This window comes from Carcharhinus amblyrhynchos, chromosome 8 (genome assembly GCF_965287045.1).
Source record: "Carcharhinus amblyrhynchos chromosome 8, sCarAmb.v2.hapA, whole genome shotgun sequence".
NCBI classification, from domain to species: domain Eukaryota; kingdom Metazoa; phylum Chordata; class Chondrichthyes; order Carcharhiniformes; family Carcharhinidae; genus Carcharhinus; species Carcharhinus amblyrhynchos.
In genome coordinates, this window is record NC_137331.1 from 93,078,476 (window position 1) to 93,098,017 (window position 19,542).

At 40.8% G+C, this 19,542-nt stretch overlaps 1 protein-coding gene across 1 annotated transcript in view; it reads left to right on the forward strand.

Moving 5' to 3' along the window:
* The window catches only part of ccdc12 (coiled-coil domain containing 12), a 62,345-nt gene extending 48,847 nt beyond the window's left edge, over window positions 1-13,498 (forward strand). The window contains exons 3-7 of the mRNA XM_080194500.1: window positions 5,744-5,823; window positions 8,279-8,340; window positions 10,022-10,056; window positions 10,243-10,319; window positions 12,306-13,498. Coding sequence (XP_080050626.1) covers window positions 5,744-5,823; window positions 8,279-8,340; window positions 10,022-10,056; window positions 10,243-10,319; window positions 12,306-12,385 — 334 coding nt within the window. The 3' untranslated portion in view covers window positions 12,386-13,498. The remainder of the gene's footprint in view (window positions 1-5,743; window positions 5,824-8,278; window positions 8,341-10,021; window positions 10,057-10,242; window positions 10,320-12,305) is intronic.
* The last annotated feature ends 6,044 nt before the right edge of the window (window positions 13,499-19,542 follow it).

Genomic DNA, 19,542 nt, shown 5'->3' on the forward strand with positions numbered 1-19,542 from the left:
CTCTCAATGATAGTAATACTTCAGCGGTCTCAGTGTCCTTGTGCTAGAGAAGGGAGGGAGCAAAGACAACGCATTCCTTCCTTTTTAAAGTTTAATTTTATTTATCAGTGTCACAATTAGGCTTACATTAACACTGCAGTGAAGTTACTGTGAAAATCCTGTGGTCATCACATTCCAGTGCCTGTTCGGGTACACTGAGGGAGAATTTAGCACGGCCAATGGACCTAACCAACATGTCTTTTGGACTGTGGGAGGAAATCAGAGCGCCCCGAGGAAACTCATGCAGATACAGGGAGAACAAAGAACAAGGAAAATTACAGCACAGGACCAGACCCTTTGGCCCTCCAAGCCTGCACCAACCATTTGCCCGACTGAACTAAAACTCCTTACCTTTCTGGGGATCATATCCTTGTATTTCCATCCTATTCATGTATTTGTCCAGAAGTCCCTTAAAACTCACTACTGTATCTGCTTCTCCCCAGGCAACAAGTTCCAGATATCCACCATCCTCTGTAAAATAACTTGCCTCGTACATATTCTTTAAACCTTGCCCCTTGCACCTTAAACCTATGCCCCCTAGTAATTGATTCTTCCACCCTGGAAAAAAGCTTCTGACTATTCACTCTGTCCATGCCTCTCATAATCTTGTGGACTTCTATCAGGTTGCCCCATTGTTCCAGTGAGAACTAACCAAGTTTCCGAAACCTCTCCTCATAGCTAATGCCCTCCATACCAGGCAACATCCTGGTATATCTTATCTGTACCCTGTCCAAAGCCTCCACATCTTTCTGGTAGTGTGGCGACCAGAATTGAACACTATATTCCAAGTGCGGCCTATGTAAGATTCTATAAAGCATCAACATGACTTGCCAAATTTTAAACTCAATACCCTGGCCGATGAAGGCAAGCATGCCATATGTCTTCTTGACTACCTTCTCTACCTGTATTACCACTGTCAGTGATCTGTGTGCCTGTACACCCAGATCCCTCTGCCTATCAATACTCTTAAGGGTTCTGCCATTTACTGTATATTTCCTATCTGTATTAGACCTTTCAAAATGCATTACCTCACATTTGCCTGGATTAAACTCCATCTGCCATCTCATTGCCCAAGCCTCCAACTGATCTATATCCTGCTGTATAGTCTGATGGTCTTCATTGCTATCCGCAAATCCACCAACCTTTGTGTCTTCAGAAAGCTTACTAATCAAACCAGTTACATTTTCCTCCAAATCATTTATATATATATTACAAACAGAATGTGCAAATTCCACACAGATAGTAACCCAACCAGGAATCAAATCCTGGTGCTGTAAGACAGCAGGTTCAGCGACAGGTACCCAGGTTCGATTTCTGGTTGGGTCATATTCCTGATTATTATCGAATGGCCACAGCTAGGAAGTGTATATAGTTGGCTGGGCTTTCCCTGTGCACAAGGAGTGCAGGCCTTCCCTTTGTGTGCATGCAGGACGTGGGCTTTCACAGTGTGCATATACGCAGTGTGTGAGCTTTACTTGTGCATGCAAGCAGTGTGCAGGCTTTTCCTTTGTGCATCCTGTCATATTTCGAGGGGAAGGGATGAGGGCAGAGATTATAGAGGTTTACAGCATGGAAACAGGCCCTTCAGCCCAACTTGTCCATGCTGCCCAGTTTTTACCACTAAGCTTGTCTCAATTGCCCACATTTCGTCCATGCCCCTCTTTACCTATCTTACCCATGAACTGTCTAAGAACAAAGAAAATTACAGCTCAGGAACAGGCCCTTCGGCCCTCCAAGCCTGCACCGTGCTGCCCGATTTAACTAAAACCCCCTACCCTTCTGGGTAGGTTTAAATGCTTTTTAAAAAACAAAATTGTACCCAACTCTACTACTGCCTCTGGCAGCTTGTTCCAGACACTCACCACCCTTTGAGTGAAAAAAATGCCCTTGTAGACTCTTTAGTATTTCTCCCCTCTCATCTTAAATCTATACTCTCTAGTTTTAGACTCCCTTACCTTTGGAGAAAGATGTTGACTATCTACCTGATCTATACCCCTCATTATTTTACAGACTTTCTATAAGATTACCTCTAAGTCTAGGAAAAACGTCCTAGTCTATCCAGCCTCTCCTTGTAACTCAAATCATTAAATCCTGATAGCATCCTAATAAACCTTTTCTGCACTCTTTCTAGTTTAATAATACCCTTTCTAGAATAAGATGACCAGAACTGTACACAGTATTCCAAGTGCGGAAAACTTTCCTAATCCTTGTTAATTTCAGACCTACATTTTGTATACTTCTCTGAATTTTCTACAGTATTGACCAGTTGGCATCTGATATGTGTTCTTTTTGTTTTCTTTATCCTACTCTGCATGTTTCTTGATACCTAGGTTGTCTAACTTTCTGAGTCCTATCTTTCTTTGCAGTGCATAGCTGAATCCTCTTTAAGTTATTTTTGAATGCCTCCTACTGCTCTGACACTGAATTATCATCATGTAGCTGCTTCCAGTCCACTTGTGCCAAATTGTATCACAGTTTAGGAAAATTGGCCTTTATTCAATTTAAAACTTTTGGTCTATATCCTTTTTCAAAACACCTCCAAACCTAACTGAACTATGATCAGTGCCACTAAAATCCTTTCCCACTACCTTCTATCCACTGGCGCTATTCATTCCCTAAACCTAAGTCCAGAACCACCAGTTATTTTGTTGGGCTTGCAGAGTACTAGCTAAAAATGTTTTCCTGAATACGCTATAAGAATTTTATGCCCTCTCTATCTTTACAATGAACTTAACTCAGTCACTATCAGTGTAGTTTAAATTCTCCACTATTATTGCACTTCCATTTCTGAACTGTTCAGTAACTTGCTCTTTATCTGCCTCTGACTGTAATATGCTCTCAGCAATGTGATTTTTCCATTTCTGTTCCTTGGTACAAGCCACATGAATTCATTTAATACTATTTCTAGTATGTCACCCCTCCTTGCAGTTGTCACTATTTCTTTAATCAAAACTGTGACCCCCCCCTTTAAAATATCCCTCTCTCTGTCCTATCTGAAAACCGTGTAACCAGCAGTAATATTGAGCTGCCATTCCTGTCCTTTATAAGCTATATTTCATTAATAGATATGATATTATAGGAACATAAGAGCAAGAGTAAGCCATGTGGCCCCTGGGGCCTGCTTCATTATTTAACTAGATTGGCTGAGCTCCTCAATGCCATTTTCCTGCACCATCCCCTGTCCCTTGATGTAATTGGTATCTTGAAGTCTGTCAGTCTCTGTTTTGAACATAATCAATGACTGAGCCTTCTCAGCCCTTACTGCCCTCTGGCTGAAGAAATTCTTCCTCATCTCAGTCCTAAATGCCTACCTCTTATTCTGACAATGTGTACCCTGGTTCTAGATCCCCCTCTTCCCCCAGTCTGGAGAAACATCCTTCTTGCATCTACCCTGAGTAGCCCTGTAAGAATTTTGTACACTTTAGTGAAGTCATTTCTAAACTGGAAAGAATACAAGCCCACTCTCCTCGATGTCTCCCCCTAAGACAATCCCACTATTACTCTGGTGAACCTGTTCTGTACTCCCTCTGTGGCCAGTACATCCTTCCTTGGGTAAGGAGACCTAAATTGCATGCAGTACTCCAGGTGCAATCTCACCAAGGCTCTATATAATTGCAGCAAGACTTGCTTACTACTGTACTGAAATCCCCTTTTAATAAAGGCTAACATAGCATTTGCCTTTCTAATTGCTTGTTGCACCTGCCTACTAGCTTTCAGTGCTTTATGAATAAGAATGCTCAGGAATCTTTGGATATCAACATTCTCTCCCAATAAAGAAATACTTTGCATTTCTGTTCTTCTTTCCAAATGAAAGAACTTCTCATTTTTCCTCATTATATTCCATTTACAATATTCTTGCCAGCTCATTTAGCCTAACTAACTCCCCTTGAGCCTTTTTGCATCCTACTCACAACTCACGTTCCCACCAAGTTTTGTGTCATCAGCAAACTTGGGAATATTGCATTTGGTTCCCACATTCAACTCATCTATGTAGATTGTGAATAATTGGGGCCCATGTACTGATTTTCACGGTACCTTACTAGTCAGATCCTGCCAACCTGAGAATGATCTCTTTATCCCTAACCTCTGTTAAAGATACCATAGTTGGATAAAGTATCATCATATAAACTAAATTGTACAATTGTAAAGAGGGTGAAGGAGTAGAGGGACCTACTGGCATATGCGCTTAAATCAATGGAAGTGGCAGAGGAGGTTGAAAATGTTGATAAAACATGTGGGATCCTGCACTTTATATTTAGGACAGAGAGTAAAAAGCAAGGTACTTATGATAAATCTGTATAAAACACAATTCTGGGCACCATCCTTTGGAAAGACTGGGATGGCATTAGAGGGGTTGCAGAAAAGACTGAATAATGGTTGTTCCAGTGCTGAGGGACTTGCATCATATAGATAGATTGGAGAAACTGGGACTGTTCTCCTCGGAGAAGAGGAGATTTGATAGGGGCATTCAAAATCATGAGGGGAGCTGGATAGGAAGAAGCTATTCTCATTAGCGGATGAATCAAGAACAAGAGGCCACAGATTTGAAGTGATTTGTTAAAGAAACAATGGCTCGAGGAAAGCCTGAGGAAAAACATTTTTACGTAGAAGGTAGGATCGGGAATGCCTGCCTGAGAGTGTGCTGGATGCAAATTCAATCGTGGCTTTGAAAAGAGAATTGGACAATTATCTGAAGAGAGGGAATTTGCAGGGCTACAGGGGAAAAGGTAGAAGTGGTACTAGTGAGTTTTTGTTGCAGAGAGCCAGCATGAATGCAATGGACCTAATGGTTTCCTGTGCTATATTCTATGATCATACTTCCAAATGTTTTTTGCTTAGTCCTCAGCTCATCAGCTTCATTCACTAAACATCTTTCATTGAAATATATATCATTAATCATTGAACTTTGTTCTATTTGCTTTCCTTTAATTTATTGACCTTCAGATAATGAATTGGCACTGCTGACGTGAGGGGTCAAGATTGTGAGCCTGTGTTGAATGTAGATCTCAGGTTGTGATGAAAGCGGGGCCTTGAGGAATGCTGTATTATTTTGAGATATCCGTAACCATGGCTGGAATTTCAGTGGGAATCCATCTGGGATAAATCTGAGCTGAAGATAGTTGCTGCGGAAAAATTCTTTCTTAAGAAAGAACTTGAATTGGTAGTATGCAAATCACGCCCTTAGAATGTCCCAAATTGCTTAGCCAATTAATTTGATTTTGAAGTTTCACATTGTGTTGTAGAAAATGTATCAGCCAGTTTGTGACTTAAAGGGCCCACAAATGGTGGTCAGACAAGCCACCAGGCAATTTGCTTTGATAACAATTTTTAAAGGATAATTATCGGCCAATTAAATATTAGCTGGGAGAACTCCCAAGCTCTTTCTTAAAAGGTGCTATGGAAGACTTCATACCAACCAAGAGGGCAAACAAGTGCTCAGTTTAGCATCTTATCTGACATTACGACATTTGTGTTGCACTGAAATGTCAGGCTGAATTAGATGCTCAAGTATCTTGTGTGAACTTAAACCTTCTGACTCATGAGAGAATGCTATCATGGAGTCAAAACTGCGACTTTGATCCAATCAGAAAGCTGAAACCAAAAATGTGTGAATGATAATTTATACTTTCGTTTTTTTGAAGTCTTCAATGTTGTAAAATCTTCTTAGTCATTCTGAAATACTTTTTTTGCTTTTTTCTTCCAGAGAATTAAAACTCCGTAACTACATCCCAGAAGATAAGGAACTGAAAGAACGACAAGTACCTAAAGCCAAGCCAGCCTCGGGTTTGTAACGTGTGAAGTAACTCATAAAACTACGAACCCTGAAGCCTCCTTTAGTAAAAATATAGAAAGATTAAGGGTACAGAAGATAGCAGTTTGCCCATTCTGTCAGTGTTGGTCAGAACAGATATCTGGCTTAATCCACTTTGCAATTCTTGGCCAGTAGCCTTGTAAATTATGGCACTTATAGTGTGTGTCCAGGTGCTTTTTGAATACAGTGGATGCTTCTGCTTCAACCAAACATTCAGGCAGTGTGTTCCAGACGCCTATCACAGTCTGGCTTAAAAAGTTGCTCAACTCCTTTCTCATCTTTCTACGAAATACTTTAAATCTATGCCCCATTCTTAGTTTTCTCACTAGTATGTCAATTTAAAGTATTGTTGAGCCAGGGATGACCCCGAAGCAGTGGCCCTTTACGAGAAGAATTAATAAGAGAGTTAATTAAAGGCAGCCTTTGCCTACTGATATGTTTCAGAGAAATCTAATAGTTTAAGTGTAGGGGAACAGATAGTTCTACAAAGACAGCCTCTTACTGTACAGCATCCTTTTTAATTGGGATGAATGTTACAGAAACAAAAGGAGATTTATAACTAAATATTTCACTGGTGAAATAGCAGTTCTATGGGTCGAGTAAAATCTGATTAGATACCATATTAAGGGAGTTATATTCATTAGCTCAATGGAAAAATAGGTGGTTAAATAAGGAAACTTAAAATTATACTAAGAAATAAGTCAATGAAGTTCTCCATATTCAGAGTTTTATTTTAACATTAACATAGGGCAATACATTACACTCAGCTGAGCATGGGAGCCCATACCAAACTTAGAAGTGAAGACAATCTGAAAGCCAACCTCAGAGTTTGCAAGTTGGATCCCAATACATGTGTCCGTCCAAGATTGTTTTTTTCCCAAATGGAGAAGTCTCTGTCATCAAACGATTTTGACATTGAGGGAAAACGGAGTCAAATGCCTTCAGGACAAGCGAGTGGGCGCAAAACCAATGCTTCCATCCATTCCTCCAACACTGACTTCATAAGCGATATTTGCAATCAGTTATGGTCTAATGTAACCATGAGGTGACATCAAAGTATACTGTAAACTGTTTTTTTGCCAGACACTGATCCATTGGAATGACTCCATCATAATGCATAATTGTTTGGATTATCATATAAAAGGAGTAAGTTGAGGGAGTGAGGAAAGTGGAACTGTCCATAATGAGTTGATTTTTAAAGGCTTAAGATACTAAGTTCAGTTATAATCATTTGAATCCCCAATCAACATTTATTAAGTGTAGTTGTAAATATTTCCGTTCAAATATGTTTAAGTACATTTGCATCTACTGCATGTAAGATAAACCAATGATAGCTAACTTCAATATTTAATAACCTTATTGATTTAGGAGCTAAGTATAAGTAAGATCTCTCTCTCCTTCAGCCAGTGCCTCATCCAACCTGCCAGGATCTGGTAACCTGGTTGTCTGTTGCTGGTTGCCTGGTTTGGTGTATTTGTACTAGCTAATGTGCTCAACCAGCCCAAGTTGGAAGACATGGATCCAATACCACTGAGTCACGGTGCCTGCTATTGTTGGGTACTCAAAGCTTACTTTCATTGTTTCTGAAATAGGTCCTTCAGAGTATGTGCTTCAACGTGAGTTAGAATGATGAAGGAATAAAATGGGGGGAAGGAGCTGGGTAAAACATGCGCCTCAGCAAGCGGAGTGATGAACTCCCAAGTGTGCTGCAGGAAAACAGAAATAGCTCTTGGGACCTCATAAGTTCCACCATTGCCAAAGCATCTGCAGCGGTTGAAAGAGAAGACCCGCAACCAATTTCTGGAGGGTAACTAGAGACCTACATTAAATGCTAGCCTTGCCAACTATGCCTGCTTTTTGAATGCAAAATATTAGAAAAATAGCTGATTTCTCCAATGGAGGAGTGAAAAATAGTTCAAACCTCCGGTTTTCTTTGCGCTTCTCATTTGACTCCCAAGGCTGATTTTGAGGGGCTATTTGCAAAACGTTGGGTCTGACTTTGTGCCACTTTCCTTTTCACTAAGGAATGCCATTTAAGTTCGACAAGATTGTGGCTTTACATGTCTTCATGTCCTGGTGAGTAAATACCCTGATTACAGTGGGATGAGCTGTGCAGCCCAGGAATGTCCAAAGTCTGATGCATGAAGAGTTAGTTGCCTATGTTGCCTAGCTAGAGGGAGGGAGAAACCAATCAGGATTGCTCTTGATGATCATTAGCCCATAAGGCCTGTTGGAAAATACATCGTCGGTCTCAACTGTGACAGTCCTGCTTGCTCTGGTACTACTACATGATGATCAGTTACTTAGATAAGGTGCTGCAGACTCTCTGACAATGAGTCAACTCCTTGCAGGAAGGTCAAGAGGCAGGTTACTCTGCTGAACAAATGAGCTGATTTCAATTTCTTATCTCTGTGTTTGTATTAACAGTGGAGGAGAAGGTGAAGGACCAGCTTGAAGCAGGGAAACCTGAACCAATCATTGAAGAAGTGGTATGTGATGTATTTTGTTCTGTACTGCTTTTACTGTAATTGCAATCAATGTTGAAGGATACAGCTGGTTGTTAGGAGGCTGCTCACAGACACTGTAAATGTCTTTTGCTAACAGCAATATTAATTGGCGAGACATCCACTAGCTTTAACATCCACTCCCTCCAACACTAATGTACAGCAACTACAGTGTGTCCTGCCTACAGAAGGCACAGTAGCAAGTCACCAAGTCTTCAGCAACATCTCCCAAACTTACCAACTCCACCACTTAGAAAAACCGGTACAGCAGAATGAAGCCCAGCACCTTCAAATTTTCTTCTGAGTCATATGCTGTCATATGTTGTGGGTACAATTTTCTCTTTTAAAAAGCGTTTAGACAGTTACATAGGTAAGATGGGTACAGAGGGATATGGGCCAAATGCGGGCAATTGGGACTAGTTTGGGGGTTTTAAAAAAAAAGGGCGGCATGGACCACCCTTCGGCCCAACTTGTCCATGCTGCCCTCTTTTTTTTGTTTCCATGCTGTAAAACTCTATGACTCTATATTACAGTTATGTCCTTGTTGCTTGGTCACAATTCTGGAGCATAACTTCATGGGAACACCTTCACCACACAGGTTTCACCAGTTCAAAATGAGGGTTTTTCAATATCTCGTCAGATGAATCTAGTGATGGAGAATAAATGCTGATCTTTCCAGCACTGACACCTTCCCAAGAATGAATAAAATAAAATACAATTTTTACTGTCTTTTAAATCTGCTCAATATTTTTCCCGTCTTTTATGTCTCATCCAGCCTTGTATCCCTTTTTGAGCTTTCCCCTATTTTGCTCCATCGTTTGAGACTGAAGTGTCAGCCCTGTTGAGGTTCATTCTTTAGACGTGATTGACACTCCTTTTCTCTTCTCTTTTCCAAAAGCCATCTCAAAATCTACATAAACTGACAGTGTTTTCTGCTGACACTCCAAATCTTGATCTTTGTATCTTGGTGCCTCTTCTTGCTACTTTATTTCCATTTGTGTCATTCCTTGGTATGCTTAACAGTTTATTATATTTTGACTTTGTTTGCTCCTCTTGTGGCATCAAGAGGGTTACAATACAAAAAGGATGACGTTAGGATGGTTCAAGAAGGAACACACCATCATCTTCTCCAGGACAATTAGAGTTGGCAATAAATGCTGGTCTAGCCAGTGACACCCGTATCTCATGAATGAATTTAAAACAAGGAAGGTGGACAGCCTCCCCTGTGACTCCAAGGTTCATGGTAAGATTTCCTACAATATGCCTTGATCCCACTCTCAGACATGTGACAGATCAGCCATGATCTTATTGAATGGCGGGGCAGACTCGAAGGGCTAGATGGCCTACTCCAGCTCCTATTTCTTATGTTCTTATTATCAGCCATCTTATGGCCTCCCTAATTGAGACTGGCAGTTCTTGTTCCAGCGCTCAAGTTTTTTTCTTGTCAGATGCTGCCAGCCAATAGAGATCTCATAGATCTGGGCTGGAACTGAACCCACGTCCTAAAGATGAAAGTACGTCAACAACCTGTCCTGTTATTCTTCCGGTTTTCAAAATGATGTTGAATAGTGGCAGTGATTGAATTTACATTATTAAATATTATCATTTGAAATAATATTAAATATTATTATTGAAATATTATTAACACTTTAACCATATCTTGTAGGACTTGATGAATCTTGCACCCAGGAAGCCTGACTGGTACGTGACTGAGTTTTGTATCTTTTTGGAAGTACCATACGTAATACTAGTTCTTCTTACCCATGAGACATCTTTCAGTGTGTCACAATGGCCACCTTGTGGCCATTATGTGATTTCCAAGTTAGTTCTGGATTAGAGAGCATTTTCAAAAAATATTGTGGTGGTAAAAATCGTTTTTTTTTGCAGGGATCTGAAAAGGGATGTAGCCAAGAAGTTGGAAAGGTTGGAGAAGAGGACGCAGAGAGCGATAGCAGAATTAATCCGTGAGTACTTAATAAATTAGTCTTTGAATGTGATATTCAAAGGCAGCTGACAAAGCATAAGCAAAATAGATTTGTTCATTGTGGTAACGAATTTAAAGCCCAGGGCCACACATTAAAAAATAAAGACCAGGATGTAAGAAGGGCAGTCAAAAAGTTCTTTCTAACCTGTAGGGATTTTTTTTTAATCAAGTTACTGAAGAGTGATATTGAAATGGAAAATTAACATGGATGGAATGTTGTTGGGGGATAGAGGAAGATATGAGAAAAGGATTATTTGGGATTAATCTGTGGAAAAAGGAAGAACTTGCATTTATATAGTAGCTTTCAAATCTTCAGGATGTCCAAAAACACTTTGGCTGATGCAATTCCCCAGAGCGCAACAATAATGTGCTAACAGCAAGCTCTCACAATTGCCGATGAGATAGGTAGTATGTTTCTGGTGATAATTGAGGGATAAATATTGGCCATAACCCTGGCAGAAACCTCTGCTTTTCCAAGACTCTTGTGGGAGTTCTTGCTTTTAATTGAAAGGGCAGCCTTGGTTGCATGTTAACTTGAAAGTCAGTAACTCTGATCGTGCAACACTCTTTCGGTACTGCAAGCTATAACTAAAAAGAGGAGTTCCTGGAAATTTATTTGCCTAGAATGAAAGAGTTACCTAGAGTTGTTGCTCAAGTGGAAACAGTGCTACTCTTAGTTTAAGACTGACACTTGAAAGCTGTTTCCTGAACCTAGTGGGTCTTACCGTATGGAATGCTGCAGCACAAGTGGTTACTGAGGCAGGGATTGTAATGTAATTTGGAAGGGAATTGGATATATGTTTAAAAGGAGGAATGTAATAGCATACAAGGAAGTAGCTTTGGAGTAGATGATGGGGTTGTCCCCAACACTAATGCAGGAGCCAAATAGCCGCCTCCTCTGAAATTTCTACAATTTAGGGCATTGTGTCCACCTGTGTATATAATTGCTTTCCTGTAAAAAAAAACTGTGTGGACTTTGTTTGAGATTGGGATCAGCCTTGGCTGTGATGCCAGTCAGCATTGATCAGCCTCCAGGTCAACCTCCCGCTGCTCATTGCAAGTCATTGCCATCATGAGAGGAGGAAGAATTTTGGGGAGAATAAATAAATAAATGTGGATGAAGTTATCGTTAAATAGTACAACTGGCATAGTACGCATATAGTAGCATTCTCCCACCATCGGTGGAGGGGCACATAACCAAATAAAATCCTGTCAACATTCGGCATAGTGATTAGCACTGCTGCTTCACAGTGCCAGGAACCTGGGTTCGATTCCTGGCTTGGGTCACTGTCTGTGTAGAGTCTATATGCTCTCCCAGTGTCTGTGTGGGTTTTTTCCAGGTGCTCCGATTTCCTGCCACAGTTTGAAAGACATGCTGGTTAGGTGCATTGGCTGTGCTAAATTCTCCCTCAGTGTACCCAAAAAGGTGCCGGAGTGTGGCGACCAGAGGATTTTCACAGTAACTTCATTGCAGTGTTAATGTAAGCCTACTTGTGACATTAATAAGTAAACTTTAAGCTATAAACTTTAAACTTTAAATTTCAGCATACCATCACAAAATATATCTCTCTTGCACTTGACCTCTCTTGCTTTTTCTCTCTGTCTAATATACTCCTTCTCCTTTTCTCTCAATGTTTCATTTTCTTACTCTCCCCAGCCCGCTCTAACTTTCTCACACTCCTATGCCTTCACTTTTGCACGTTTATTCCTTTGTTGTTCTCTACCATGCTCTCATTCAATCACTCTCCTTTACACTTACCCTCAATTGATCACATGCATAGGAATGCATAGGCTTTTAATTATATTAAGTCTAACTTTAAGTGTGTCTAGAAAAACATTGAAGTCCTGGACACAACGACCCTCGAGCAGTAGATATTAGATTGGAGAGACAAGAGAAGAAGCTTGTTCTTCAATTTTAAAATAATAATGTTGAGTCAGTGTTAATTATTTATTTTCAATCCCACAGGCGAGAAACTGAAAGGCAATGAAGATGATCTGGCATCAGCAGTTGGAGCTGTGAAGCAGGAGGATTATGACTCTGAGTGATTCAGATTCTGTCATGGACAATGAGGTGGGCGAGGGCCGAACATAAAGTTGACGTCTGGGTGTGAGAACACTGCCATAGTATCTGGAGACTTTTGTTCACCTTAGTCCTCGGAAGGAAACCCACTGAGTGGTCACGGCACAGAGGAAAACGGCCATTCACACCTTCTTCCAAGATGATCCTCTCCTCAGTGATTATCTAGCTGTTTATTCGGTGATTCCAAAGTCTTTACCACCTTGCCTGGAAGTCGATTCCACATGTTGATACCTGTCTTAAATTTTCCTGTCCCATTGTTGCAGAAATCTCCCAGGATTTTCTATTTCTGTACCATTATTCATTTTCTAGACCTTTATTCAATCTCTCCTGGTCACTTCCTTTCCAGATCAAACAGCCTGAGTTTTCTCTTGTAACTCAATCCCTCTGATGTTAGAGGTCAGCTTTTTAGCCTCTTCTCTGCACTGATTCCAGTGTTTGGATGACCGTTTTGTGTTATATTGACCAGAGTAGTCGGTGAAGTCTGTCTGTTGTTCTGTGCAGTTTTACACAAACAGCTATTTACTTTGGAGTGTTGAGTTCTTGTTTTACCTTTTGTTCTGGTTTCTTATGTGGTGAATTGCTTGATGTTGGTTTAAAAGGTGAGAACTTTATTAAGCATAGCGTTAAAGCCTCTCTGACATCTGCAGTATAATTAACTTCTCCCGAGAGATCATTAATATCTCTCTGTTATCACAGACTCTGCCTTCAGCTCACTTGGTCCTGCAAGAAATCTAATCAAATGGTTGTGAAAGGATTGGGGAAATGAGGGCTGTCAAGTTGTACAGGGACCAGAGCTTGCATCAAGATCTAAGAAGTGAAACCTGTACCATTAAAACATATTGAAATCAGTGTGACATTCATGCCAGTGGCTGCAGACACAGAATCTGAGCACACTAATAAACCTATATAACATTGTAAAATAACATAAGTCTGCAAAAGATTGGATCTGAAACAAGTCAGAGTTTAGCAAGCAGATTTGCCATCTGTTTACTGATTATCCTTTCTTCTCTGTGATCAGTTGGACATTTTTATACAGAATGTTGCATCAATTTATAATAAAAACAAAAGTACAATTTAAACCTACTGGTTTATAGCGCAATAAATCATGTTGCTGTTTGGAGCAAATAATCTAACCAAGACTATTCAAACTTTGACATGTAAGCCATGCCCAAGTCTGCTGGACCCAATCGCTCAACAATCACCAGGCAAGACTGTTCCCTTCCTTTTGGCGAACACTTCAGTGGTCATGGGCATTCAGCCTCTGACCTTCGGGTAAGCATTCTCCAAGGCGGCCTTCACGACACACAACAGCGCAGAGTCGCTGAGCAGAGACTGATAGCCAAGTTCCGCACACATGAGGACGGTCTCAACAGGGATCTTGGGTTCATGTCGCACTATCTGTAACCCCCGTGACTTGCCTGGGTTTGCAAAACCTCACTCACTGTACTGTCTGGAGACAATACACATCTCTTTAACCTGTGATCAGTACTCCTTCCACACACGTTGTTAGCCACTTTAAGACTTGAACAGCAGGTTAGGTGTAAAGATTCGCATTCTAATCAGTAATCTGTAAACTGTCTGTGCTTTATATGCTCTGTCTGAGGCCAGAACTCTCCATTCACCTGCTGAAGGGGCTAACCCGAAAGCTAGTGAATTTACTATCAAATAAATTGGTTGGACTGAAACCTGGTGTTGTCAGACTTTTTACTGTGTGGACCCAATACCACCAGCCCTGATCTATACGGTCACCTGCATTCCACCAATCCTGACAATTCCAGCTTTAGAAGTCGGGCATCGTCCACCATCCTAACAAGCTGACCTGTAGAAGCCACTAGCATTCTGCCAGTACTGGCATTGACTTACAAAGTCGGGGTAGCTACATCTTATTTGGATGGCGTTAGTACCTTTTAACGATAAAAGTTTAAATCTCATGGAGGGTGAACAAATGGCAGAGATACTAAATGAGTAGATTGTTTCAAATATTTTCATAGAATTATATAGAAAGTATACACTGAAATGGACCATATGTTTACGCTGTGCACAAGTCTTGTCCCATTCCATCTACCTCATTTCAGCTTCTCAGCATATCGTTCATTTCCCTTTTCTCTCATATGCTGTAGTTGCTTTTTAAAAGCATCTGAGCCATTTGCCTTGAACGCTTCCTGTGATAGCGAACTTCACATTCTAATCACAGTAAGAAATAATTTATTTTCCTGTAATTTTTCATAGAAATCATAGAATCCTACAGTGCAGAAAGAGGTCATTTGGCCCATCGAGCCTGCACCACCAACCACAATCCCACCCAGGCCCTATCCCCATATCCCTACATATTTACCCACTAATCCCTCTAACTTTTGCATTCTGGGACACTATGGGCAATTTAGAATGGTCAATCAAGCTAGCCAGAACATCTTTGGACTGTGGGAGGAAACTGGAGCGCCCAGAGGAAACCCACGCAGACACAGGGAGAATGTGCAATCTCCACACAGACAGTGACCCGAACCAGGATTCGAACCCAGGTCCCTGGAGCTGTGAAGCAGCAGTGCGAACTACTGTGCTACTGTGCCGCCCATACTAATTTTTATTAGTAACTTTTATTCATGGCCCCTAGTTTTTGATTTTCCAGGTGAAAATATTCTGCCACATCTACCTTATCCAACCTGTTAATGATATTAAAAACAGCCATCAACTCTACTTTTCCAAAGGAAAATACCCCAACATGTTCTTTGATGTGGAGTTGTAGTTGGAATCAAAAGGGTACAAGAGCTATGGCTATTAGATATGGTGAAGACAGATAAGAAGTACTACAGTAAAAGATAAAGTTCATAGTGGCTTTGGCACTGGGACCTGATGACCTGGGGGAGACAGGAGCCTATGGTATTGTCACTGGACGAGTAATCCAGAAACCATGGGTAATCGTCTGGGGACCAAGGTTCAAATCCCAGCACGACAGGTGGTGAAATCTGAATTCAATAAAATTTTGGAATTAAAAGTCTGATTGATGATCATGAAATCATTTTCAATTGTTGTAAAAACGCAGCTGGTTCATTAATGTTCCTTAGAGGAGGAAGTCAGCCATCCTTACCTGGTCTGACCTTCATGTGACTCCAAATCCACAGCAATGTGATAGATTCTTAAATGCCTCCTGAAATTGCACATTCCGTTCAAGGGCAATTAGGAATACACAGTAAATGCTGGTGCAGCCAGGGCTGTGCACGTCGCATGAATGAATTTTAAAAAACACTCCATCATAGGGTGCTGAAGTAAGTCAGACATTAATGGCAGAGATAGTGGTTATGGAAGTTGTAGCAGAAGATTATAGGTTTGCCAATTTAACATTCCTGTTAGAACATGGAATAAGTAATGAAGTGGGTGTTTGGCTACTCAGCTGAACATTGATAGGCTTCTGGAAGAGGTACTATCAGATGATATTTACTCAATGGGGCATGGATTCATTTAGGACTGTAAGCATGAATGCGTAGGCCAGCAGTATCTGACAAAAGTGATAATCCATGGTTGCTTTGCGATAAAGGTGAGTGAGTAAATTGTAGTGTGCCTTGGAGAAGGAAACATAGTGGATGTGATTGATGTGGAATTTCAAAAAGTATTTTGTAAAATGCCATGCTGAAGTACCTGGATGGGTGCAACTGCAACATCCGGGACAAAGCAGTCTGTTTGATTGACAGTCCACTCAACAACAATAAACATTCACTCTCTTCACCACTGATGGATTATGCCTGCAGTGTATACTATCTACATGATGCACTGCACTGTCTCACCAAATCTTCTTCGACAACTCCTGCAAGACCTGCAGCCTGTACCATCAAGGGGAGCAGACACATGGCAACACTGTCACCCTGTGTTTCCTTCCAAGTTGCACGTCATCCTGGCTTGCTGTTCCCTCATCAGCGCTGGACTAAAATGCTGGAGCTCACTAGTTATTGTCACCTTCACCATATGGATTGCAAACCTGGGAGCATTTTAAGATGAGCAATAAATGTCTTGATAGTGATGTGTCTATTCCAAAACTATGTTTTAATAAAGGTGTTTGTGATAAAATTAAAGTATTTAATATCATTGCTGATTGTGGGGCTTGTAATGAGCAAATGAGCCTCTCTTTTCCTACATAAGATTGGGACCAGATTCCAGCTGGTTGTCAAGCACTTTGTAGCATCCTGATGTTACAAAGAAATATAAAAGCAGGCTCCAAGGGTATTACCCTTTCAATATCTTTTTTTACACACTGTTTTGCTTCCAAAGTAAATTATCCCTTGTCCAATATTCCATCTAAGCTTTCTTTGCATTGGGTGAGCTACAAATTCTTCCTTTTTTTTGTGGCTATGATGTGGAGATGCTGGTGTTGAACTGGGCACAGTAAGAAGTCTCACATCACCAGGTTAAAGTCCAACAGGTTTATTTGGAATCGTGAGCTTTGGGAGTGGTAACCTGGTGTTGAGACTTCTTAATGTGCCCACTTTTTTTGTGCACAGGTAGTATGCATTTTAAAATTCAGTATCATAGTGGTTAAACAACTGAACTAGTAATCTGGAGGTTGGAAATCTGAAATGAAAATAGAGAATGTCTGGCTGCATTTATGGAGAGTTAAAAACAGAACAAGACATTAGTTCTTTCTTCAGAACTTTGACCTAATTGGCCTATAATTATCTGTTTATTCATTTCTGGAACATGATTGTCACATTTTGGACATTGAGGATGGGGAAAGTATTAATTAAATTCAAATCTCTCTGTTTTCCAAATTCTGATCCTTTGGCAAAATTTCTGTTCCCAATTGAAAGAATAGATTTGTATCTCAGCATTTTGGAATGTAAATCATCTGCAATCTTTATCCATGTAGTTGTCACCTGCAGCTCACTAATGCTCTCCTCAGCAGCTTCTCATCCCTTATTCTGTATAAACTTCAGCTCTTCAAAAACTGTGGGTCGAATTTTCTCCTCTGCACACTGTGTGGTGGTGGGTGTAGAAAGCAGCGTACTCCCTTCCAGGTGCAATAAGTAGCAGATTTTTGTGTCGTATTGTCTGCTTCACACCTCTTCAAATATGTGACAAAAGACACATTGGAATATGGGTGGTGGGCTAACTTATGACCTCTGTGCATCATCCCTCTGAAATGCCATTTTAAAACTGCACCTGTGCACAGCTTTCTCGATGAATGCAATCCAGGACTGACTTCACTGAAGATATGGCTCCTAAATGGAAGAAACATGCTGCTCCAAAATTTAGTAACTCCTTGCTGAGCCAATTGCTGACTGCCCACCGCAATGTCCTCTAGCCCCATTATGGGCTCACCACTCTGGCTTGGGAGGTGTCATGATGTGGAGATGCCGGCGTTGGACTGGGGTAAAAAAGTATGAAGTCTCACAACATCAGGTTAAAGTCCAACAGGTTTATTTGGTAGTAAACGCCACTAGCTTTCGGGGTTTGCCCCTTTGAAGCCTGAAAGCTAGTGGTGTTTACTACCAAATAAACCTGTTGCATTTTAACCTGGTGTTGTGAAACTTCTTACTGGGAGGTGGTGGCAGCAGTAGTCAGTTCTAATGCCCCACAAAAGAGGTCAATAGTCAGTGTAGAAAGGGTGAAAGGCTCTGCCAGGTCAAGTCAACTGTCTCACCTCTCTGAATTCTCTCATTCACCAATCTATCAGGCATTCAGAGGATGACACTACACTGGCAGTGCCGACTCAAGGTACACCATCACTCATTCACACCAAAGCTCCATCTCGATCCTCATCCCTTGCACAGCTCCATTACCACGCAAAAAAGACTGGCATTGTTTTCATCTGCCTTTGTACGTATCCTGCTCTCTCTCTCTCTCCATTTGTCTTTATGCAGGACAAGCTTGCATGCAATAGGAGGGAGAGATCCCCAATTGGGTAGATGGCCCAAGTGATGTAGGCCAGGGGTGCGATGTGGGGGAAACAAGATGGAAAGTGAGATTTAGAAGTGGACAAGTAAAACGATGGAAAATATATATGTAAATATATAAGAACATTAATAAAAATGGATTAATAAGATATAAAGAAATAAAATACAATAAATGGAGTGGACGTTGAGAGTTCATGTTCTATGAAATTTTTGAATTGGATACTCAGGTGGTCTTCCAGTTTGCATTGGGCTTTTGTGGAACATTGCAACAGGCCAAGCACTGATGTGTCTATTTCTAAATCCATTTTCCATTTTATTCACACCCTCCCTCACCCAACTCACTAAGACCATCTGCCATATTCCTTAGGTTGTTCTTTGACATTCTGCATCTATGTTGTACATTTACATGCCATTCTGATCTCTTAATGGACACTATTAACACTTCACAGCCTTTATCACCACTATTTGCATTCCCTTTGTCCTCTTGTCTCTGACCAATTTGGTCAATTACACACTCCCTCCACTCTTATAATATAAATCTCATCCTATTTTCTTTGTCTTCAGCTTTGACACTTGAAACATTGGCTCTATTCATTTGCCACAGATGCTGTCTGCCCTGCTGATATTTTTCAGCGCTTTCTGTTTTTATTTCAAATTCCAGCATCTACAGTATTTTGCTTTAGATCTGGGATGCACTGCCTTAAGAGTGATGGAAACAGGTTCAATGGAGACATTTGGAAGGAAGTTGAATTACTATCTATGGGCAAAAGGAGGGGGGAGCTGTAGTTGGTATGAAGTGGATTTTCTCCTGAGAGCTAACATAGATACGATGGACTCAGTGGCAGCCTCCTGTGCTGTAACATACATAGTCATGATGTGGGTATGCCGGCGTTGGACTGGCGTAAACACAGTAAAAAGTCCGAGAACACCAGGTTTTAGTCCAACCTATTTATTTGATAATATATTTATTTGATATTATCAAATAAATAGGTTGGACTAAAACCTGGTGTTGTCGGATTTTTTACTGTAACATACGTACAGACTAGAAGCAAGTATTGACCATTCAGCCTTTGAGCCTGCTCTGCCATTCATTATGATCATGGCTGATCATCAAATTCAATATCCTGATCCTGCCTTCCTCCATATCCCTTGATCCCTTAATCCCAAGAGCTATATCTAATTCCATTCTATGAACTCTATGAGTTGAACCTGCAAATGACCAGAAGTTAGCAAAATGGCGC